This window comes from Lissotriton vulgaris, unplaced genomic scaffold (genome assembly GCF_964263255.1).
Source record: "Lissotriton vulgaris unplaced genomic scaffold, aLisVul1.2 SCAFFOLD_1323, whole genome shotgun sequence".
Lineage (NCBI taxonomy): Eukaryota > Metazoa > Chordata > Amphibia > Caudata > Salamandridae > Lissotriton > Lissotriton vulgaris.
In genome coordinates, this window is record NW_028253179.1 from 344,394 (window position 1) to 369,286 (window position 24,893).

At 43.6% G+C, this 24,893-nt stretch overlaps 1 protein-coding gene across 1 annotated transcript in view; it reads right to left on the reverse strand.

The window, feature by feature from the left end:
* The window catches only part of LOC147661127 (evC complex member EVC-like), a 354,890-nt gene that overhangs the window by 262,124 nt on the left and 67,873 nt on the right, over positions 1 to 24,893 (reverse strand). The window contains exon 5 of the mRNA XM_086951302.1: positions 14,482 to 14,566. Within this exon, the coding sequence (XP_086807428.1) occupies positions 14,482 to 14,566 (85 nt within the window). The remainder of the gene's footprint in view (positions 1 to 14,481; positions 14,567 to 24,893) is intronic.

The window sequence follows — 24,893 nt, forward strand, 5'->3', positions numbered from 1 at the left end:
GGCCGGGACAGGGAACTGAGACTGCCTTAGTGACTGTCTTGCATGAACTTCGAATGCGAGCAGACAAAGGTCAATCATTTATACTGATCCTATTAGATCTGTCTGCCGCATTCGATATGATTAACCATAAAATCCTCCTCACAAGGCTGAATGATGTAGGGGTGGAGGGCACGGCACTACAATGGCTTAAATCATACCTGGCACACAGGCAACAGGCGGTAGCATTACCACCATATCAATCAGACTTTGTCAACATCCAGCATGGGGTTCTGCAGGGCTCAGCAATCAGTCCGATATTGTTTAACATCTACATGAGTCCCCTGATCGCTAATATTAAATCTCACAATGTCAGTCTGGTGAACTATGCGGATGACACTCAGCACATCCTGTTGATGGAGGGGGACCAGTCAACATCCTTAGTGAATTTCCATGCATGTATGCAGGAAAAGGCACGCTGGATTAAAGCGAATTCCCTGGAATTTAATGGGGAAAATACTGAGATTGTCTGTTGCGCAACCAAGAAAATCCCATGTCCATTCCTGACAAATGTCTGGCTGATGCCTGTGGACAAGCCACTATTACCCTCTAAAGTGGTATGCAATTTGGGGGTAGTAATTGAGGACAGACTGAGCTTAGAAGCCCAAGTTCACAGAACGTCTGGGCCTAGCCTCTCCCTAATAAGGGTGTTAAGGAAGATCCTTCCAATGCTACCAGATGCTACTAGGGCACAAATAGTTAGAAGCGTGATCCTGAGTCTGCTGGATTACTGCAATGCTTTGTTGCTGGAGGCCCCCAAATATCTAATTGAGAGACTTCGGAGAAGTCAGATTATGTCGCCAAAGTTAGCCCACAGGAAACCATGTAGATCATCATGCCTCCCTGGCTCTCAGGGAGCTTCACTGGCTCCCTGTGGCGCAGAGGATTCAATTCAAGTCATTGTGTGTAGTCTTTAAGGCCCTTCATGGGATGGGGCCTAAACCACTGCAGCACAAGTTTAACTGGTATGTTCCTACCAGAAGTCTGCGCTCTTCCGCAGCTAAACTAATAAAAGTCCTCAATGTTAAAAATAACTAAGCTAAGAGGAAGAGCTTTTAGTGTGTCAGCCGCCCGGCCCTGGAATGCACTACCTAATAGTCTCAGACAGATAGATCTCCTGCAGTTTAGGAAAAAATTAAAGACCTGGCTCTTTCCTAATGGTGCTGTATAGACCCGTTTTTATCTGCAACTGCATTTTTTATTGCAATCTTTGTGTATGGCTAAACTAGTGTACCTCAGTGGCAGGATGCCCGTTGGGTGATAGTGCACTCTATAAGTCTGACTCGCATCTAACATCTTTTAGGATTTACCACATTGTTTTACGAGCAGCACAGTGTTCGCGATCAGATAGTGCTGGCGTACAATTAGGCATTGAGCGCAACTTGGAGACCCAGTTTTGCAATTGTAATTTATTGTGTCATTTTATTGCTTTATTTGATTTGTGGGATTTACAATACGTGGTTTCAATTGTTAGCGTGCAGACATTTCTATACCTAAAATGTCATTAAATGGAAGTTTTTTTATAAAAAATAACTTTGGCTGCACAATCATTCTTTATTGTGACTGTAATAATTATGCTTTGCTATACCCACTATCAGCCTTTACACCATCTCCTCTAAGCTGATCTTGACTGCTCAATCAAGCTCACTGGAGAATCCATCTTTCCATCACAGATAGAGTACCCAATGTCCTGGTAAGTGCTGAAAACTTGCAAGATCACCTGTGAGTTCACTGTTTTGCCTCCATAACTGGAAGGATTGGAGAAGTAGGCTGACAGATATCAACAGTGACCATGATGGGATATTCTAGAAGATGGTATAGGGGAAAGCATAATGATGGCAAAAAGACTCCTTAAATGGTAATTAAGGAATGTCTCAATTTCTCTCTGGATAGGGAAGAGAATTATAACACGTTTAATCATTAAGCAGATATTTAGGCTGCTCCTCCTGTTCAGGTGCTGGGGCAAAGGGAACATCTGCAGGTCATTAGTTATTTAAGCAGATGGTTGCTCTTGGCAAGATGGATGTGAATAGGCAGAGACTTTCAAATAGCATAGTAGCTGATATCTGAAGATTAAGGTGCCTGAAAATCACAGATTGAAGATTTTGTATAAGAGCCTGGTTGATCATACACGGTCTCAAGGAATACCTGAAAATGTGCATATCTGGTTTACCCTTTATGTAACTATCAAATCAAATCTATAATGTATTTAGACTGCGACTGAGATCAAACAGTGAAAAAACGGCATGCATAGATCCAAGAGATAAAAAGATGTACAGTGTAAAAGCACCAAATACACATAAAAACTAAAACAAAGAAAAACCCTAAATAATAAAAAAAAAAGTAAAATCTATAACCTCAGTTTGTGGCGATACTATAAAGGGTTGTGCTTCGATTGCAGATATATTCCCGACATTAAGAAAAACAAGCATTGGCAAAGCCAATAGGTCTCACCTATCCTCTGGCTTTGTCAACGTTTTGTAGCCATGTTGCACAGCAGCCCTGCTGGCGTGCAATACAGCTGAAAGTAAAGAAAATAAAAGAGCTATGATGTGGCCAACGGCAGCCGTGTCATATCGCTTTTTTCGACATGTTGTACAGTAAGTAGCTGTAAGTGATTTACAAAAAGCGCTAGGACACAGTAGTGCTCCACATCACAACGTTTTTTAAACAAAAACTTTCAGATCTCCGCTGGCAACATGGGTAACAATCACAATGACACAGCCAGTTAATCTTGCCAATGTTTATTACTGCCTGGTCTTACCGAAGGGTAGGTGGACGAGCAACTTTCCCAGTAATTCAGTCCCAGTTAGGATTCAGATGTGGATGCTAACAGGAAAGACAGAGGCGGAGGCCGAGGAGAGACAGAGGTCGGAGGCTGAGGAAATACAGAGGAGGAGGCTGAGGAGAGACAGAGGCAGAGGGTGAGGAGAAACAGAGGTGAGAAGAGAGCGAGGTGAAGGTGGGAAGAGAGAGAGGTGGAGGTGAGAAGAGAGAGAGGAGGAGGGTGAGGAGAGACAGAGGTGAGAAGAAAGAGAGGTGGAGGGTGAGAAGAGAGAGGTGGAGGAGAGAAGAGAGAAGGAGAGAGACAGGTGAAGGTGAGAAGAGAGAGGTGGAGGTGAGAAGAGACCGAAGTGGAGGTTGAGAAGAGACAGAGGAGAAGGGTGAGAAGAGACAGAGGTGGAGGGTGAGAAGAGAAATAGGTGAGAAAAGAGAGAGGTGAAGGTGAGAAGAGAGAGAGGTGAGAAGAGAGAGAGGTGAGAAGAGATAGAGGCGGATGGTGAGGAGAGACAGAGGTGGAGGGTGCGTATAGGCAGAGGTGAGAAGAGAGAGAGGTGGAGGGTGAGAAGAGAGAGGTGGGGGTGAGAAGAGAGAAGAAGGGAGCCAGGTGGAGGTGAGAAGAGAGAGAGGGAGGTGAGAAGAGACCGAGTTGGAGGGTGAGAAGAGACAGAGGAGGAGGGTGAGAAGTGACAGAGGTGAGAAGAGACAGAGGTGGAGGGTGAGAAGAGACAGAGGTGGAGGTGAGAAGAGACAGGTGAGAAGAGACAGAGGTGGAGGGTGAGGAGAGGCAGAGGTGGAGGGTGAGGGGAGACAGGAGGAGGGAGTCAGAAGTGGAGGTGAGGAGAGACAGAGTTGGAGGATAGGGAGAGACAGTGGTGGAGTGAGGGGGAATATCAACTTTTACCTCCTCTCCTAGTGTAAGGTAACGCCCCCACTCCATAAACTGTGCAGGGGCCGATCACTGTTCACGCCGGCCGTCCCCGAGACCACTTCACACTTGTTGGTAAAGAGAGGTTCATTATCTGCTGATAATGTGATTCACTTGGGGAACGGACTTACCTTCTCAACCCCTAGGGCCGATACTGATAAGGCATTCTGAGACCTGCCGCTGCCTATGCTGCAGTACTGTGAGAGAGGGGAGTGGGTGTAGGGGGGCAGAGGAAGAGGAGTGGGGTTATAGAAGGGACAGGTGAGGAGAGAAATAGGAGAGAAGGGACAGAGACAAAAAAGGAGCGAAAAAAGAAATGGAGAGAGGGTAAAGAGGAGAGTTGGGGAAAATGAAAACATTCTGAGAGAACATGTAGCAAAGAGGCGATGACAGAAGATGGAGAGAGTAAAGGTGCAGCCGAGAGAGAGGGCAGAGACAAAAAGAATCAAAACACAATACAAAAGTCTTCTCCAAACTCATAAAAAACCTTGTGCCAAACAACTGATCTGCCATGACGCATCAAAATCTGGTATAGCATGACGTTAACCATGCATTAAAAAAAGAAAATCACCAAAAACTGTATACCCGATGTTGACCCTTTTCCATGCACTGTATTCTAAAGCCCCATTCACATACACACATTAACAGCCAACCCGTTTACAACAGTGACAGAAACTGTGGTAATAGTGTTACATTTTTGTTTACATCCATACCCTCTCACTTTTGCAATTAAAGCATTCACGACCACACGGTAAAACAAAAATTATTGACTGGCTTTGCTTAGAAGGTGAAATGTGTTCACACACACTCCTGATCTGTGAAACACTCACTCCACTTTCTCAAAACTGAAACCAGTCCATGTGACCGACGAACTTCCTGCTTAAAAGAAGCACACGCACAGGCGCGTGTTTCGCCTTTAAAGCCCTCACTAAAAGCCTCGCAGTGCAGCGCATGTGCGCTGGCTCGGGCGACACTTTAAAAAAAGGGTGCACAAATCTTTCTTTGAGATAAGAAAGATGGACAAAGGAAAATAAATGAAACTCCCATTAGACATCTGATTGGCATTAGCGGGGTAATCCCTCAGATACTAGCCTTCACTACCCAAAGTTTGCTGAACCTGCTTTTGCTGGCTTTAAGACTCTGCACACTTTACTCCTACTAACCAGTGGTAAAGTGCTTTTCCCTTTTAAACATGGTCAATTTGTTATGCAACTGATTAGTACATATAATTTATTTCTAAGTACTTAGTTTATGGTACTACCAGTACTCAGGGTCTGTAAATTAAATGCTGCTAGGGAGCTGTGGTGCTCATTGCGCAACTCACTAATGTAGCATGCTCCAGGCCTTCCAGTGCACCCTCTGTTTGCAGCTCTAAAATTGCCATTTCAACCTCCCAAATAAAAACCTTTTGCTAGGCTTCAACATATCTTTTTCATTATATGTCACTACTAATGTAAGCCCTAAAGACATTGTTACATTTAATAAATGCTAAATTCAGTTTAGGAACAGATAAAAAAAAATGTAAATCATTTTTAATGGTAAATTTGGCCTGCCTCAACCAAACATGCCTTTCTGCCAGTGCCCAGGGTCACCTGACTTGTAATGACTCTCCTGTGGTGTGCTGTGAATTCGGACCAGACAATGGACAAAAGGGCCTGGGCATGGAGAGATGAGAGTCTTCCCGACAGGATGGCTGGGTAGGAGCTATGCCATTGCCCTGATTAAGCTTCAAAAGGGTAGTCTGGGGGCTGCACCCAGCCCTTCTTGACTTCAGAAGAAGCCTACGCAGTCACTGGAAGATGCAGCAAAGACCTTGGCATGCCTGCACATTTTTTCCACTAGCCTGGCTGTAAATGAACTCCGGGGAAAGGGAAAACTGATCACAACCAGTTTTAGAGTTAGACAAAATGATGACCCAAACCACAGTCTGGCAGTGAAGAAGTTCTAAGGGGACAAAAAGCATTGGCATTTCAGTTTGAACGCTTCTTTTGACTACACTTTGAATGGACTTCGCATAAAAAAAATGAAGCAAAAAAGAATTGATTATATCAAGGACTACCTCTTTTGTTGTTTCAGTAACTATATAGAAAGGACACAGATCTGTACAATGTGATTATTTATACACTGGACCTCTAAGTATGTTCTGGGTGCAGAGTAGCATCTTGTAATATTTGAAAACTGATTTTTCTCATAATTGAGTGTGATGGTGGCTGATCCCTCATACTCTCACACCTTTTCCAGTGGTAAATTGTATTGCCGTATCTATTTAAAGCAGTTAGGGGATAGTGATACGTGTGGTTTCCTCTGATTTTGCCACAGTCATCAATTTTAAATCTTTTGCTTGCTGTATATTGATGCACAATTACTGTACCAGAAGTATAGAACTCCATCTATGTGCAAAGAGTACCTTACACCCAGAGATTGATTTTGTTGAGGCCAACCAATTTCAACTGCATGGCACGATTTTGACCACACTTTTTAACTGTGGTTCAGTTTCCAGCAAACATGCCAGGTTACCATCGGCCAGTGAGTGTGTTACATCTGCTGAACTAGTTCCAACAAACCTCGCACCAATAAATATAACCACAACAACCCCTTGGGTTGAGGGAAGGTTGGATATTGCAGGAAAATCTGTCCTAACGTGTAACCAGCAATCCGATCCCCATTACACACCACCTCTACTAGATTTAATATCATGGAACATAGCTGGGTTAAGATCTTCTAGATCATCTGTTCCCGGACTCTTTAGTGATAGTCGCAGGGGACATCAACTCGACCTTCGATCCCCTGGAATCGAGGACCTGAATCGTGTGAGGGAGGAAGACGCCCAGTGGGGAATTCCAAGCCTTGAATTAGCACCGTCAAAAGGTGGATGTGGCAATCCAAATCAAAGCCATTTGCCTAGAAAAAGGCCTACGGGTGGCTAACTGAAGAACTTCTTCTGATAAACGCGGGGCGAACACCTTCAACTATGGCCGTAACGCAAGTCATATTGACAATTTGTTAATTAGCCTGAAGTTATGGCATGCCCTTTTGGACATGGTGGTGCGGGATCGTTTGGAGAGCGATCACAACTCGCTATGTTCTTCCTTTGAATTACTGGCCCAACATGAACCTACACGGTCAGATAATCAGCTTATCACCCATGACCTGGTACCTAACAACGACATGCGGCATCTCAAATGGGCTAAAGAACCTGTGCCAGTGGTTCAATGATGAATGTAAAACGGCCCGTAGACATCTTGGAGAAGCGATAAGATCGAAAGAGCCAAGTAGTGTTTGGACTGCTAGGACAAAGTACAAGAGAGCCCAGGAGAAGGCAAAAAAAGATTGGGACAAAAATAAATGGCAGGGCCTCAGATTGGCATGTGCCAAAATCAATTCCCAACAATTTTGGAACTCGGTGAAATGGGGCAGGGGTGGACATTTACCGCAGCCACAGAAGACAGGATCAATGGGTTAATCATTTTGAATTACAATATGCAAATGGTCCTGAAGAGGTTAATGCCCCAGTGCTCTCTCATCTATACTATTTTTATAAGGTATTCACCCCAGCAGATGTTAATGCAGCTTTCTGTGCAATCATGGGGGCAGAGCGCCGGGTATAGACGGTATTCCGGCTGATATTGTTCTCCATGATAAGACCAAGTGGAATAGGTATATCCTGCTATTGACAAATGCAAATGCCCTTGGGGCCCCAATCCCTGATTCCTAGAGAGGGGGCGAGATAATTCCAGTATATAACAAGCATTTGCAATTCAATAGGTCTCGCATTAGAAAAGTTTGAGCTATTGGTATTGTAAATGACAAATTTTGTATTTATGTGTTGGTTTTGAAAATAGCGAAATTAATAGCTTTGCCATTTACAATGCCAATTGTTTTACCTTTCGCAAATGTGACACCTATAGCATTTGTAATGCAATATGTGTTGTATTTACGTGACTTAGATGTATTGATATTACAAATAACAATGGCTTTACATTTTTTAAAATAATTAATACTCAAATAAAAGCTATTGTAATTTATAATGGCAATAGCTTAAACTTTTGTGAATAAACTTTGTGAAGATTATGTCAGTGTATTTTATTGTGACAAAAATCCAAGAACAGAAGTGAAATATTAACACCTTTTTGTGACATTTGTAATAAAGCTTGAAACATTGAGAGAACATATTTGAACCCGTTATTGAATGGTTGCACAGATTGATGCTGTGGTGGCGCTGAGTGATGTGGCGGCGACGAGTGATGCTGTGGTAGCGCCTAGTGATGTTGTAGTGCCCCTGAGTGATGCTGTGGTGGTGCCGAGTGATGCTGTGGTGGTGCCGAGTGATGCTGTGGTGATGCGATAGAGTGAGTGCGATAGATAGAGTGAGTGCGATAGATAGAGTGAGGGCGATAGATAGAGTGAGGGCGATAGATAGAGTGAGGGCGATAGATAGAGTGAGGGCGATAGATAGAGCGAGGGGGATAGATGGAGGGAGATAGAGGGAGGGAGGGCGATAGAGGGAGGGAGGGCGATAGAGGGAGGGAGGGCGATAGAGGGAGGGAGGGCGATCGATAGAGGGAGGGATGGCGATAGAGGGAGGGAGGGCGATAGATGGAGGGAGGGAGGGCGATAGATGGAGGGAGGGAGGGAGGGCGATAGATAGAGGGAGGGAGGGCGATAAATAGAGGGAGGGAGGGCAATAGATAGAGGGAGGGAGGGCGATAGATAGAGGGAGGGAGGGCGATAGAGGGAGGGCGATAAAGGGAGGGCGATAGATAGAGGGAGGGCGATAGATAGATAGAGTGAGGGTGATAGATAGATAGACAGAGTGATGGCGATAGATAGAGAGAGGGCGATAGATAGATAGAGTGAGGTCGAGAGATAGAGTGACGGCGATCGATAGATAGATAGAGTGAGGGCGACATAGATAGAGTAGCCAATAGGTCTTGCTTTTGGGACCTTAGAAGTATTTAGTTATGCAGAACAATATCCTTGGTGCAACATCAACCGTTGCATGGCTAAACACTTATACGGTCCAAAGGCGAGACGTTTGGCTATGCCAATCCTTGTTGTGGCTTGGACTAGCTTGGATGCAGTGCGTCCTGCTGCACCCAGAGAGCTGGGCAGGAATACACACTGCACTGGCTTGGGTGCTGTGCGTCTTGGTGCTAAAGAGAAACGCTGGGAATATTTACCTGCCCATACTGTGAATGTGGTAGCATGTGTGTGTGTTGACCTGCGTTTTGGTGCCGTTCTGGGTGTGTTTGTGTGTGCCTGAGTCTTGTATGCGTGCTTGGGAGTCCATATAGGTGCTTGTAAGTGTTCTTGCATACTTGTGTTTATTGTATATATAAATATATTGCGTACCATTGTGTGCCTATGTATCTTTGGTGCTTGGGTATGTATGGTGTTTGTGTGTCTTCTATACTTGTTTCTATGAGTTTATATGTGCGAGTGTCTGTGCTTTCTGTGTTTTACTAAGTATGTGTTAATCTGCATGTCTGTTTGGTTACGTTCCTCACCTATGTTAACTCCAGCTGTGGTGGACACAGAAACCCCCCTTTGTTAGGCAAAATGTAGAAACATTTTTTTTTTTACTTTCTCAAGCTAAAACAGCCCCATCAGTAGATAGGTTAATATTATTATTTCTGCAATGACATATTTCTGAAACGTGCCGATAACTAGCACTATACCACAAACACTTAGCGTACCTTTGCCCATAAGAGTTAGGACTCCTTTTACCAGCATTGGAAGGATGAAAGGTTGGTCTACCCATTGGTAGCTAGTAACATAGTATGGAAAAATAAGTCCTACGACTGTATAGAGTGGTATGTAAATAGGTTCATGTCATAGATGGACGAAATTGAAACAAGTTTTCAGGACGTATAAACAGCCCGGAGAAATGCGATGGGGGTGGTGGGGGCTTGGAGGAGAGAAGATGACAGCATATGCTAACGAGGGTGTGGACTTGAAGAGACGAGAAGATCCCGAGGACTGACTATGTGTTAATGATAGGAAAGATGAGAGAGCAGAGTAGGAGAGGAAACGGAGAGAGAAATGAAGCAAGGAAATGTGGAGTGGGAGAAAAAGAGAAAACAGAGAAAAGTACAGAGAAGGGCGGCAGAGATGCGAGGAAAGAGATGGAAGATAGAATAGAGGTGAAAAGAAATAATAGATTGAGAGAAAAATAGAGAGAGGAAATTGCATTTGCACCAAATCTGCAAGTAGCCACAGGTTAGTAAGAAGGATGCATAGCTTGAAAGAGGTGGCAATGCCTGGTAGTCCGGTAATTGCGATCAAAACTATTGATAGAGAGAGTGGAACCTTTACCCCTTCTGAACGAGTCTTCCATCATGATCCCTAAACCACCAATGGCAGGCACTCTGGGGTCACTTGTGCCTGGTAAAATGAATCAGTTTATCAGGGAAACTAATAAAGCAGTGGGAATTGCCACAAAATTACTTCTGCACTCCAGGGAGGACCGCGTCATCTGTCCATTCAGAACAACAGTTGTGTCAAGAATGTACTGGCAGTATCAATGCAACCCGAACTGACTCTTTGAAGCGAACGTGCCCCGGGAACGGAGACAATAAACAGGCAGCCGGGTGTGGCCTACAATGAATGACCTGGTACATGGACGTTATAGCTGTTTTATTACTCGCGCCGTGACACTAACAGAATGAAAACCACATCCATTAATATTGAATCTCTGCTTGCCTTGAGTCTGCCGAACTACCACTGCATGTGCCAATCCAATCAGTTATGATTAGAGAACATTAATTAGCTTGATGGACATCTCGCATCTCGGCATCTGCTGGGTATGAGGAACGCACATATTCAACTTGAAACTGCAGCTGCCAGGGACAGAGTTTGGGCAAACAAAGGAAACCTAAGTGGAATCTCCTCAGTAACGCCTACCTGACCAAGCCCACACACAGAAAGGGGGCTGCAATAACAGAGCCTACTGGGTTGGGAGGTGGGGGAAGCGAAACCACGACAGCCACAACACACTGAGCAGGAGAGGGCAGGGATGCTAAGTGGCAGAAGGGACACAGCATAAAAAGAGTCACGGGCTGAGCCGCCTTCGCTTCGACGCGCACACACTGCATGGGGGCTGTAATAGCAGAGCCAAGGGCGGGGCGCTGTAATTGGCAGAAGTGACACAGCAAGGGAGGAGCAGTGTAGCATGCCCAAAAAGTCAGTGAGGGTGGGGCACATCTTTCGAAGTTGTGAAAAGTGCCCTTATGATAAATGGCAGCGCTTGTGAAAATCACTTATAAAACAAGAACAAAACAGAGCTGCTCCAGCAACAGGAAGGAGGGGGCCGCTCAGCGAAGCTCTTATCAGCGCCGCGCGCATCTCTGCAGACTCCCCCTGCATTCCAAGAGGCGCGCGTCGCGATCCGGTCTGCCATGGCATGCTGTGGAGAGAAGACCTGGCCGCGCACAACGTTATCCTATGGGGAAACGCTACACACGCCCAGGTCTTGTCTCCACAGTCCTTTTTGTGCAGAGACAACGACTATGGTTCTCACTGCGAGAACACGCTTTCAGCGCGTTCGTCGTAGCGAGACCTAAAAAAGGTGACAAATCACTCCCAGGCAATTATAGGTCCATTAGCCTAATTAACTCCATCCAAAAGGTGGTAGCTCGATTGGTGCTAGATAAGGTCCAAGACTGGATAGAGGAACAGGAAATTCCTACTCTTTTACAGGCGAGCTTTCGGGATCACATTACCACTATTGACCAGGTGTTTCGGTTTAGGTTATTACATTGGCGGACCGTGGTCATAGGCAAGTCAGCATGTATTCTGTCTTTGTCGACCTTAAGTCAGCATTTGACCTGGTCTTGCATAGCAAACTTTGGGTCGTGTTGCAGGAGTTGGGGATGCCCCCCGAACTACTTTCCCTTATAGATCACCTTCATGAGGATAATTTCACTCAAATACACTGGGGCACACAGGGAAATGTTACAGACCCCTTTCCCGTTGAGAAGGGAGTGGGCCAAGGCTGTGTCTTGGCCCACACATTATTTTCCTTCTTCATTAATGAGATCGCTAAGTTTATAACATCTATCCCTTCCTTTGCTCCGGTTCTTGCACACCGAGATCATGATTTTAACGTGTGCTGATGACACGCTAATCATTTCTAAAACCCCGAGCAGTCTACAGCGAGCTTTACTTCTCTTCGAAAAGTTATTCACTTTACCGGGCTTGGAAATTAATGTGGCGAAAACAAAGTTTATGACCTTCAATCAACATAGAACATTCAAAGGAGGCATACTACTGGATAGGTGGCAACTGGAACAAGACAGTGCATTTACTTGGGAGTTATCCTGAAAAAAACCATGACATGAGGTTGTCAGATTGATACTGCCACTCTGAAATATCAGCAGCTATCAGGCGTGCTTTACACTGAGTTTAATGCATCCCTGACCAAACCAGTTAGCCCGGTCCTACAACTTTACAATATGAAAGTAGCGAGCTTGGTATTATATGGGGCGGAACTCTGGGGGTTTGAGAAATTGTTCCAGTTAACTATCACTGAAAACTATTTTTTGTGAAACATTACAAACCTTCCAGAAAGTACCCCGGTACTACCAATGTTGCAAGACCTAGGTAGGAAAGCATTGGCTGATCTCGCCAGGCTGCGCCCCATCTTCTACTGGCGTAGAATCTGGTGTACACCAGAACTGTCAACATATGCTGCAGGCCTTAGGGACATAATCAAGGCAGATCGCTTCCACAAGATTAATTGGTTACGTGAGATAAGAGTTTCCCTAATCAATATTGGCATGTTAAATTTGTGGAAAAAGCCAATGAGCTCCCAATTTCCCTCCAAGGAGACTATAAAGGAAAGATATTGGGAATTGGTGTACCATAACAGGCACAGAAAAGTGATAGTTCAATGCCAAAAGGGGCCTTTCTCACAGTTAAACCATGGCCAAGCTTCGAACAGTCTTGGGACATTATATCCAAACCCTTTGACCGGCAGTTGTACTTCCAATTTAGAGTGGGATCTTTGCCTTTCAGAACATTTACAGCAAAATGGGCTAAAGCTTGTAACAGCCAATGCCCCTTTTGTGAGGTACTGGAAGAGTCTTATGCCCACGTTCTATTTGTCTGCCCTGCTTAAGCTGGCCCCCGTAAAGCATGGCTTACGCCAATTTGCAGGAATCTGGGCACTAGAATGAGTAGCGCTGCACTGAGAATATTGTGCACTGACACATTGCTATGTAACACAATTGCAGTAGCTAAGTTCTTGAGCTTGATATGGGTAATTAGATTGCGCACTTTTTCTGCAACCTGAAACACCCCCAATGGCCCACTCCTGTCAGAGTGTCAGATCCCTGAAGCACGGTGTATGGTTTATTTTCTTTAATTTTTCACATATATCTAAATTGCTTGAGATGTTGTTTTAAAATAAGCTCCCATAGCTATTTCTACGCGCCATTGTTTTAACACCTAACATGATATGTACTTCCTCTTTTTAATCTAATAAATGTGTCTTAATTCTGATCACGCTTGTTTATATTTTAAAATGTTTTTTACTCTTCTCGTAACTATTGTCTTTCAAGGCTGGAAATCACTTCATTTTATTGTTGATCTGCTTTTATGACAGGAGTTGTCGAATAAAGCTTTTTGGAAACTGGAAACCGGAAAAGTGTTGTTTCCTATAATTTTGCCCCAGCCATCAATTGTAAATCTTTTGCTTACTGTATATTGATGCACAATTGCTGTACACTAAGTATAGAACTCCATTTATTTGCAAACAGTACCTATGACACCAGAGATTGATTTTGTTAAGACCAACCAATTTCAACTGGATGGCACGATTTTGATGACACTTTTTAACTGTAGTTCAGTAAAAAGTGGCAAATTTACGCAATCCTGGAGTCAAAGATTGACTGTCCAAGTAGATCTTCAAATAGAATTATAAACACAAATCACCATAGTATTCAATTAAAACCTCTTGGGAAATTGTGGTTGAAAAAGCTGCAGAAATTAATTGATATAAATGATATTGTCTCGAACATGCAGCCTGGATCTTTAGAGTTGAGACTGGCATGACCGACCAAATATTGAACGTTTACTGTTCAATAGCAAGTTGAACAATTGCAAATCAACTTTCCATTCAATGTCATCACCTGTAAGCAGCAATGGGAATTATTGCATGACCTTGGTGCCACCTGAAATATTCGAACTCACTTCCTAACCGATCCTCGGGGTCACTAGTGGCTGTGGGCATATAACTTCAGCTAGGGCCAGCTACCCCTAATCTACCCAACATGTTCACCCCTCACTTCACTTTTCTCAGACTGTGAAGTGTTGCCTTTCTTGCTCAGACATAGCTGAAACATTATGGCTGGCAATTATAACATTCTCAAAACAATCACTAAAGATAACTCTGCACCAGTATCCTTTATATACAGAAGAAAAAGTAATTACATAAAGTAAAAAGCTTGTTAAGCCTAAATCAGAGAATACACAAATGGCAACACCAGCACATGTCTGAAAAGAGCTTTCTGCTTTTGTATTATGCTTTTTAAATGAAGTTTGGTAGGAAGACAAGTTATGATGGTTTGACGTTGTGAAGCAAAATATATAGGGATGCAATACTACCATATAATTCAGTGATTAAATAAGAAAGATAAGGCAACACAAAGATAATAGGAAGTATTCAATATTCCTGAAAGAACAGGTATCAAAGTTATACTGCATCAATAAGGGTTTAGCAATATTCATTTACTTACCACGTTCTTCTCCTGTCTCAGATCTGCATCCAGAAGAGGAAGTCCTTTTAAGCGGAGGCTATAAAGGCACAGCTTTACATCATAGCTAAAAATATATGTAAAAGTTAGTATTATCTCAACATGACATAGGATGCAGTTAAAAGATTACTGAAGTCATGTATTGATAAATACTTTGCTTTTACGTTAGGAATGTGTTTGATGGCTTTAAGTTGTAGCCACAAGCAAACATCCATGTTAGCTTGCATACAAGCTAGAGTTTGAAACTTTAGTAATTGTTTAGAATCATTGCTTTTACCAACTTTCCAACTAAATGCGATTTCCAATTTGAACTAACTTGTTGTTAAACATCAATATCCTGTTTAGAAAGCTGTATTCATTTAGCTTCTAAATAAAATGCATTAATTTCGTGCATGGAGCTGTAATAACAACACACATGCAAAGGCAATGATGTTGATGTGTGGGTCCTTGGGCATAAGTGGGTCAGACCTGTTGGATTTTGTTTCTTTTAAATCATTTCAGCAAAATGTGGAATAGTAGTAATGATAATCTTTGCATATAGTACAATAGACTAGTTTAAACAAAAAATGTGGTATATTTTAGATGTTGCATGAACATGTAGTATTAACTATACATTTCATAATCATTTAGAATATTGAAACCATTTTGGGTAGAGTTGTTCATGTTGATTTATTTGTGAATTTGTGAGTTTGTTGGGGGACCTGGAGGATTCATGGGTTACTAAGCAGGATCCTATGTGGAAGTATTTTCACCACTCATATTCCAGAGCTACCAATACTACCAAACTTCAATTGGATAATCTTTAAGCTCTTGAAGCATATGAGGAAGCTAAGTTGAGTAGCCAAGGTTTACTTTACATGGTGGAAACTCAGATAAAGCATAATACAAGGAATCCAACTAATTAAACTCACTGTCCATTTAGATCTATTTCTGCAAAAAGGAAAGAACTTGCATTTTTACAGGTAATCAAATGAAGCAGTTGGAAATAAGGTTCACAACGACAACCCCAAGGAGCTTATCACCTTCTGGGGCTGATACATGACCGCAACTGTTTTGCTAGCACGTATCTACTAAGAGCTAGATTTTCTAAAATATTGGCCCTACACCAGGCGAATGCAATCAGTTAGACTCTGGGAAATTCAGTGCATATGAGGTCTTTTAATATATATAATGTTTATGCTCCAGCAAAGGGAATAGAGATGTCAATAAAAAATGATCGGACTTCGTAACTTTGCTATTACATTCCTGGTCCTCTTTTTTAAAGATTTTGTCTCTGGGTCCAAGACTCTGGATTAGCATCTGCAATTATGTTCTTTTGGAGGTACCTACCTTTAGTAACCGTATCACTTACATGGGTGGATGGAGTCAAACTTCCTATAAGTGTGGGGATTATAGAGTGAGAGGACATCCATGACTACTAACAATGTTTTGTCCAGAACCATAAGGATTAGTGCAATTGTTCCACTGATTCCAGATATTGATCTTTATTGGTGTGCACATTCAAAAACTATAAAGTTGTGATACATTTCGGTACAATCCAAGATCAACAGTGAGTTTCAAAACATTTGGTTGTTTGTGGAGTGAAAGTCAATTTGTAGCTGCTTCTCCTACACTTGTGGGGACCACCACTTCATGAAAATCAAAGCACAATAGGTATGTCTACAATAAGGGGGACTGAACAATAAATATTTGCTTTCACCTGGGATATATGTCTATAGAAATAAGGCAAGAAAAGATTTCTTTGCAGGAGAATCCATTGGATATGTATGACTCCATATTGTTGATGTTTAACATTTGGCTACTGTGCTCGAGGGTTTCACTTTTCATTATCTAGGTTCACCTTCTCGAGAGGCGGAAAGGAACTGGGCTACAGTTTGGAGGACTTGCCTTTGAACCTATACACAAAATAAAAGAACTTGAATATCGACAGTCTTTCTACAAACACTATCTACTCCTAATTGCCTGCCACCTTATATGGAGAAAAAAATCAAGTGTTCACCAACTTTCAACCTCAAGAACTTCCACTCCTTGGTTTAGGACAATGCCCTCAGTGAAAAAACCCACATAGAATTGCAACTCTTTCCTGCCATTGACCATTTTTCTGCATTATATTGAATGGCTGGAATGCATCGTAAACCCAACCACTCATCTTGCATTTCTTTCTCTCATGTTTCTGCTGATGAAAGATTGTATTTTATTGCTCGTGCCCACGGTAAAAGAAAGTGATCTGGTTGGGTCATAGAGGAGATAAGAACCTCCAACACATAAGCTAGATCACATTATCATAGTTGTTTATCATGTTTTAGGCAATGTTCTGCAATCTAGCTATCACTGTGGATATTCCATAAAAAACCACTAGCTCTTAATGTTACTCAGTGATTACCTCCCCAAAACGTAGAACCAGGCCTAAAACTGACTGGTTCAACGCACAACTAGCCCTGATCAAAAAGCAATGCAAGTGTTGCAAGAGATTTGGGCACAAAGATTTGGAGGACGCTAGTCAAGCCAGCTACAGTGCAACCTTAAAAACCTATCATAAACCACATTAGGCAAGTCCGGCGGGAATTTTACATTAGCAAAATTGTAAAGGTGGAGAACTCTTCGCGAGAAATGTTTTCCATTGTTAAATCCTGGCCTTTGCTGGATCGAGTCTCAGCTCATACACCCCACTCAGAAGAGGGCTGTAGCGCTCTTGCCAAGTTTGTTTTGGATAAAGTAGCATCTATCTACTCCTCCTTCCCGGAGGTTTCTAGAAAAGTCCTGTGCTTGCAGGTTTGGTTTGAACTTTTAATGGATTACTCCTGATTTCTTCAGGTCAAACCTATTAAACTTGAAATGTTACAGCCTCTTATGTTATCTATAACATCTGGATCTCCTGTGGATGCTGCCTCTCCTCCTATTCTGGAATTGGGAGTGGAGGAGACTCTCCTGGTGTTTAGTGAACTAGGTGCCACTAAGCAACTCAAACATTATCCAATTCAGGGAGAATATTCAACAAGCATTTGCAATGCAATAGGTCTCGCATTTGGGAGAATTTGCGTTATTGGCATTGTAAAAGACAATGCATTTTATTTAGGGGTTTTGAAAACCTGCAAATGATGCACAAACACGCACTTTAAACGTATAGTCCTTGCTTACGAGAAGGAAGACTGGCAGTAAAAGAGGCACAGTTACCACCAGCTTTGCTTCTCCTAAGCAACGACTGTAAGTGCAAAGTGCGTGTTTATGCACCACTTCTAGGTTTAAAAACACATAAATAAAAGGCATTGTCATTTACAATGCCAATAGCTCAAAATCTGGCAAATGGGAGACCAACTGCTTTGCAAATGCTTGTTATATACCTAACAAGCAAGACACTTTTCTACAGCATTAGAAAACATCTATGTAGCTTCTTAGTGGGCATGGTGTAAAAATCATGACCACATTTTTTGAAAACTGACAGCGTGGTTATTTCTTTTCTACAGCATTTCACCCCATGCAAGTTTAGAAGCAACTTTTGGGCAACCAGGATTCTCTCCTCATAAAACAAAAAAGGTACACTGTAATGTAGCGACAGGTACAGCCGATTGTTGTGTGTGCTGTCTACATGATTTCATAAATTGCTACCACAAAACAATCTTGAGGTGATTCATTGGTATGCTTTCGTTATGAGCATGACTTGGCATTGTTGGTATTTTCAGAGCCCCTGGCTTTGTTTTGGTGCTCCTCTACCTTAGCAATAGGGCCATGTGTGAAGCCCGAGTTGAATCGTAGCACCCATTTATGGCAGCACCGTAAAGCACCCGCCTACTATTGCTTTAATGTGCCACATCGATAACCAGGTACAGGCTAAGGATTTTTAGCACTGCAGTTAGCACAGAAATTTGCCTCCTAGAGCACTTTCCAAAAAACTTAGAAATAGCAATTTGTTGGGATTTTAAATCACACTGCTACCGCCAATAGGTGGTGACTTGATGTTGTTTCTTAACCTTTTGTTATGGATGCACCTGCACGTCATCACCTTGCTCTGCCACATTACAGTCCGATGCTGTGGCTCTTAAAGTCATTTGAAGGAAGAAGAAGAGTGTGTTTGAAAACTGGAGCCTGTGGAAGGAGAGGGATGCAGCCGTGGGGGATGGAAAGAAGCAGTCTCTACCATGGACAGCTTAGCAGCCATGCTCGTAATGAAACTTCAGAGATCCGTTGCAGCAGGAGCTCCACCAAAGAAAGGAATGCTGACAACAAGCTAGCGGTAGAAGAAGGAAATGCATGAGCAGGGTGGGGTACGGCATGAGAAGAAACAGCAGGACTGTTTGGAGGGAAAGGCGGGGGAGGGGGGTCTACTTTTCACAGACAAAGCCCCTGCTAAGGTCCGTACTGTTACGTCCTGAAACCTGCTCACCATGGGTGTCCACTCCATTTTGATCCACGGCTGAGAATATATTTTGAGCCATTGATACCAAAAACAAAAAATGTTCAGAGCTCGCACCGTTTGTAGTCCCTCATTACCATCCTCCGTGCTGGTATAAACAATAAACATTGGTAATGATAAAAAAAATCATTCATTTTACTTTTTCGAGGGCAGAAAAGACTAGTTTGCCTCCTTTAAGAACCCGGAGTACAGAGAGCCACTGAGAACGTACACCCAAGGGAAGCAGAACATTCGACAGGATGAAACCAAATCGCGGGTGGAACTACAGGGTTTAGCATTCCATTTCCGGGGGGAAATAGAGAGCTCGTTTGTAAAAGTGCAAGCGCTACTAAATCATTAAAAATAGAAAAAGAGCGTTGTAGCAATTCGAGTGTACGTTTAAGCATTTACACTTAGATAAACAACCTTCCAACTTAGATAATGGTTCAACTAAGCAAGGCGATCCTGAAACGGCAGCCGCAATTAAAATATGTATACTGGGCTTATAGGGAGCGAGAAGCCTGTCGCACTCACTACAGCACACCCAGGAAATTCCCTTGCGAGTGTGTAACACTTAATAAGAATCAACTCAATGGTACTTGTATTTACCTCGAAAAGATTAACGGCTGAGTCGGCCCTGCAGGGTATACAAAGATGTCAAAGAGGCAGCAAAAAAATGATGGCTGCAAAGCCCCGAATCAATGATTTATAACTAGTGGGCAATCCCCTGGCAGCATTTCGCTCCATCATTTCTAGCTCGAATGAGTCATTACAGCAGGGGTACAACCATATGCAAAATAAGGCTTGTTAGCAGAGAACCAATAATATGCAAGTCAGTCGTGGCATCAAAAGTTTGGTGCTGGCCCGGGTTGCTAGGAGCCATCCTCTGGGAAAAAAACACGTTTTGGCCTTCCTGGGCACCCCATTAATAGGTGAAATAGAAGGGCTGAGCACTGCAGAGAACACACCTGGCACTTAGGAAGACTTGTAGCAGGGCCAACACTTTAGAATCAACTCAATGGTACTTGTATTTATCTCGGAAAGATTAACGGCTGAGTCAGCCCTGCAGGGTATACAAAGATGTCAATGATTTATAACTAGTGGGCAATCCCCTGGCACTTGTGCGGCTGCAGCGTTTTCTACATAAAGACGAATTTACCAGTCTTAACTCCATAATCTAAATCCTACAATTAATTTGAAACTCACTATTTCCCCTCCGTTTCCTTGCACGCAGAATGCCACAGCCCACACACTTGATGCCAATACCAATGGTGATAAAGATGCTGATTGCGTCCCATTTGATTTTTTGCCCCTCAACTGAGAGGCCAACAGGGGTTGCATTTAAAAGCTGAGGGTTGTATCCTGTGATAATGCCCGCTTATATTATCCACCCCATTATGTGTCCATAAAGGTTAATCTGGAGGTTATGATGTAAGTACTCATTTACTGACATGTGCAAGAAAAACCAGAAACACAGAGGATTCTGGTCCCTCTGAGAAAGTCCCAGGAGTTGAGGGAGAGATGCACTTGGCAACACTGATGGACCTGACTGCAACCTCATTGTCCTATTGTATGTAGCATTAATGAAAAGCGCAAACTATGTTTTATTTTAAAAAAAGACTGCCCCTAGTATTGCATACAAAGTCACAGAAAGAAATATGGAAGTTATACTATCACAAAAAACAGGCGCATTAAGGCACATCATTTACCTTTTTTGGCAGCATAATTTAGTCAACTCTACCACATAAGTTTGTCCTCACCTTCCTAATAATTTATAAGGCCCAAACTAAAATACAACCACTGGAATTCCACAGAATAGCATGCTTCCAGTCTGTAATGCACTTCAGTGCCTCGGCAAGTGTATTATGCGCTATGTAAATACACAGTTTAAAGAGGGGAGAGGGTGTAGGGTAATGGCCACATGTCGACTTCGAATCTGGGGAAACAAGGCTCGAGTCTCAGCATCGGCTCAAGATCCTATGATTCTTGGCAGATCACTCAAAATCCCTGTGCCTCAATCCCAGTAGATATCAACACTAGGAAGGTGGATGGTCGGGCTTTTATTGCTAGGTCCAGCGTACGTGCCCAAGTAACTATGCAACAAAAGAAATGGTACGCAGTTCCTGGGTGAGAAAGTAATCACCTATAACCATCTAGACGTTTGTGTCAGGTGGAGAAAGTAAAACAGGGATCTTGATTGTGTAGGTGGAGGAGGATTTCTCCATTTGGAACTAGGGCTCTCACACACCCAGCAAGCTAGGTGTCATGCTTCATCATTTGAGCCTGCTCCTCGTTGGGCCGGCGCTGCAATGCACCCTTAAAGGGGCTCTTTATGGGAGATCTTTTATTCCTTGCCGTAAGGGTACTGTGGGGGCGAGGGGGCCTAGTCTTGTGTAGATGTATGCAAAGTGATTAAAATAGGTTAAGGTTTACTCTGAAATACTTTTATTCTGTTGAGTACCTTATCTAGGTTAAAAAGAAATAAGGAGGGTAGCGGGTTCTCTGTGTTAAGTATAGGAACCTCTATTCTACTCCTTGGTGGTCAACATGTTTCTCGCCATTTTATTGTCTAGGGGAGATCATTGGCGATTCTTCAGGACCTTTGAAAAAGGGAAATATTGTGAAAAGAAAAATATCTACAAGTGGGGGTGGTAAGCAAAAGGAATTCTACTTTTCACCTTTTAAATACACCTAGAGCGATCCTCCTAGGTGGTAGAGACCGCCTAAACTGTAGGGAGCACTGGACTCAACTGGTGCAGCGGTAAAAAGAGACACGCGACTGTCATGTCCCTGTTCCAAAGTCCGGAACTAATGCTACGACCTACCCCAACCGCTGCTCCTTGGGATTTTAATCACTTTGCATATATCTACACAAGACTAGGCCCCCTCACCCCCACTGCACCCTTATGGCAAGGAATAAAAGATCTCCGATAAAGAGCCCCTTTAAGGGTGCCCGTTGGGCATTGCAGCGCCGGCCCAACGAGGAGCAGGCTCAAATGATGAAGCATGACACCTAGCTTGCTGGGAGCGTGAGAGCCACAATCCCAGTGCCACAAATCAGCACCTTGAGACCCTCACGGGTCATTTGTCGCGCTTTACAAATCCTGTATTTAATTATAAAGTTAAAGTCGTCAGGTCAACTAATGCAAAGCAAACAAAGAGGGGAAAAGTGAATTGCAGAAAAGTAGTTTGGCTGCATGGAAACCAGCTCCTTGGTGCCAACTTGACAAACGGATGCATTCTGTACCATCATTAAACAACTCCCCACCCCCTCACTTCCTGTCTCTCTTTACCAAGTACACGAAAGCACCTATGTACTACAATTGTGTCTGAGTGGTTAACTAGACAACTAGGAAACCCACATATACACAAAGACGTGTACACTTAAGGCTTCTGGGTCCTTCTCTTGTCCAAACACACAGCAGCCATCTGTTATTGCCTTCAGATGTACATTAAAACACAGTACTCTCGCCCCTGCCCCCTCACCCCACCCCTTCTTGCCCGGTGGAAGTGGCTACTTACGGGCAAATTCACTGGAGCGGCTCAAATCTCCTGTGATCCTCTGCAAATCCCTGAGAGGCTGGTGGCGAAACGGGCTCTTAGCAGACACAGCGGAGACAAGTGATTCGCCCCGTTACCGGCGCTTGCGTGCTCCAGCCAGTGCTCACTGCGGGCGGCGTCCCAGCCCCCTCCCGTTGGCTCCACACGGGAAGATTTAAAGGGGCCTTCGCTGATAATAGACTCGGCAAGCACCAGGAAAGCAATAACAAGCCATGAAGAAAGCTACCCTTGCTTAATCACAGAAAGAGTGAGCATCTGCATAGGTGAACAAGCGGCAGGGAAAGCGTTCGCTTTCACTTCCACTTGAAAAACAAAGAAGCCTGCAAGTGGTGCACGCGCCACTGCGAGCCATATGCTTTCAATTATCACGACCGTGTCTGGGCAAGATAATTGAAATCACATGGCCTATTGGTGTCTATTAAGCGCAGCAAGTGTATAATAGACACCAATAGGCCATGGGCGGAGCAATACGCCCGCCTTGGGCCAATTGCGTGCAGCCTTTTATAAAAAGACGCACGCAAAGGCCAATCGGGTAGCACAAAAGGAAATGCACACGCACAAGCATGTGCAATTCCTAGCTCAGCTACCCAAACCCTGTTTTTCCCTTACAAAATGTCTCACACTGCACGAGCAATGCTGGGCACTGCAACGCTAGGCGAAAGACCTAAAAAGGACTCTGGTACATTAGTGTGCAAAGTTCCAAGCAAAGAAAGGATTAAAAAAAATGTTTTTACATTTCTCAAACAGCTGATGCACATTTTCTCAATACCAAGAAAAAATAACACTTTATATTACTGCTTTGTTAGTCTCTGTAATTTGGCAGTATAACCCGCTACAGAATACTTGTAATGCCATACAAATAGATCATCTTTAACAGCTTTTGAAGCGCCTCACAATACCTCACCAAGTTTAGAATTACCATCAATTTCTGCTGCAATTTATAGTTGTGAAGTGTGATGAGAATTGGTTAGGGGGTTTAATAGCTTTTATCCACTGCATGGTTAACAAACGTCTTCCACTGCCACCAACATAAGTAAAAAAAAACCTATATTGTCCTTGCTTTCAAGGTATCTTGTAATTATCCATGAAGCCTCTCTCCCCTTCCAATCCTCAATAACCAATGTATAAACAATTGTGTGTGTGTGTGTGTATATATATATATATATATATATATATATATATAACAACAAAAGTTACAGAGACGTTATAGTTAGGCTCAGATTTCACTCGTATATAACCATTGAAATTCTGCAGTTATAGTTACCTGAGCTAACTATAACTTAAAGAGGAAACAAAAGTTTTTTATTTTAACCAAGTTGTGCTCTTGTGCCATGGCTTTTTAATAGGGCAGAGTTACTCTCCTCCTCTGTGGAGCATGTGTGTCCTTTGCTGCACTGGGACACAGGGTGAGCCCAAGCCCACACTGTCCATCTCAATCCCTAATTGGGAACACTATTCTGTGCCATCAAGGGAGCTGAGTTTATCGTTCTCTCAGCAGCATCAGTGCAGGCAGGGTGCTGACTTGCTGTGTGCTTTCTCCCACCCAAACACAGGGGCAGAGGAGCCATACAACCTTGCTTCTGAGTCTCTGGCCGACCTGGGAGCACGTCCAATGAGAGCTTTGCGGCACTCATCATGGTTTTAATTGGAACCTGATGGCATCAGGTTCGCTAAGTACTTTTGAAAGAAAGTGCTGGTGTCATACATGGGCTTGGCCCTTCCTAGGGTATTTTAAATTAGTGCAAAGAGGGGGCCACACAAGCACACAGACTGGCTGGTCCTACAGGGGGGCACCATCCCCGTATCTCCCCAGGGGTAACAGGGTTTTCTTCTACGGTCCTGGTGGGCCATGTGCTAAAGTACATTTTGCATATAGTGACGTGCTCATCAAGAAATCAAGGCTTGTCAATCAATCAATCAAGGTTTGTAGAAGGCAGCTACTCACCCGGAAGGGTCTCAAGGTGCCGGGGGGGGAGGGGTGCGAGGCTCCTAAGCCCGCGCGGAGGATCATCAGAAGGCTACCATCACCAACAAAGTGCGTGCAGGACCTTAAGCTCATTGTGATTTGTCGAAGAGCCAAGTCTTGAGGTCCTTCAGGAACTTGGAGAGAGTTGGTTTCTGGAGGAGGTGGACAGGGAGGGACTTCCATGCTTTGGCCATGAGGTAAGAGAAGTAGCGACCTCCTGTTCTGGTATTCTTGATGAGTGATATTGCGGCAAGGGAGAGCAGGGCTGAGCGGAAGGGTCGTTGGGGTGCGTGGAATGAGAGGCAGTGGTTCATGTAGGTGAGGCTGGTGTGAAGTTTGAAGGTGATTCTCATCTCGACAGGTAGCCAGTGTAGGGCCCGTAGGTGTTGGGTGATGTGGCAGTTGCGCAGTAGGTTAAGAACCAGTCTGGGGGCGGCGTTTTAGATGTTCTGGAGTTTGCGGGTGCGGTTCTTATCA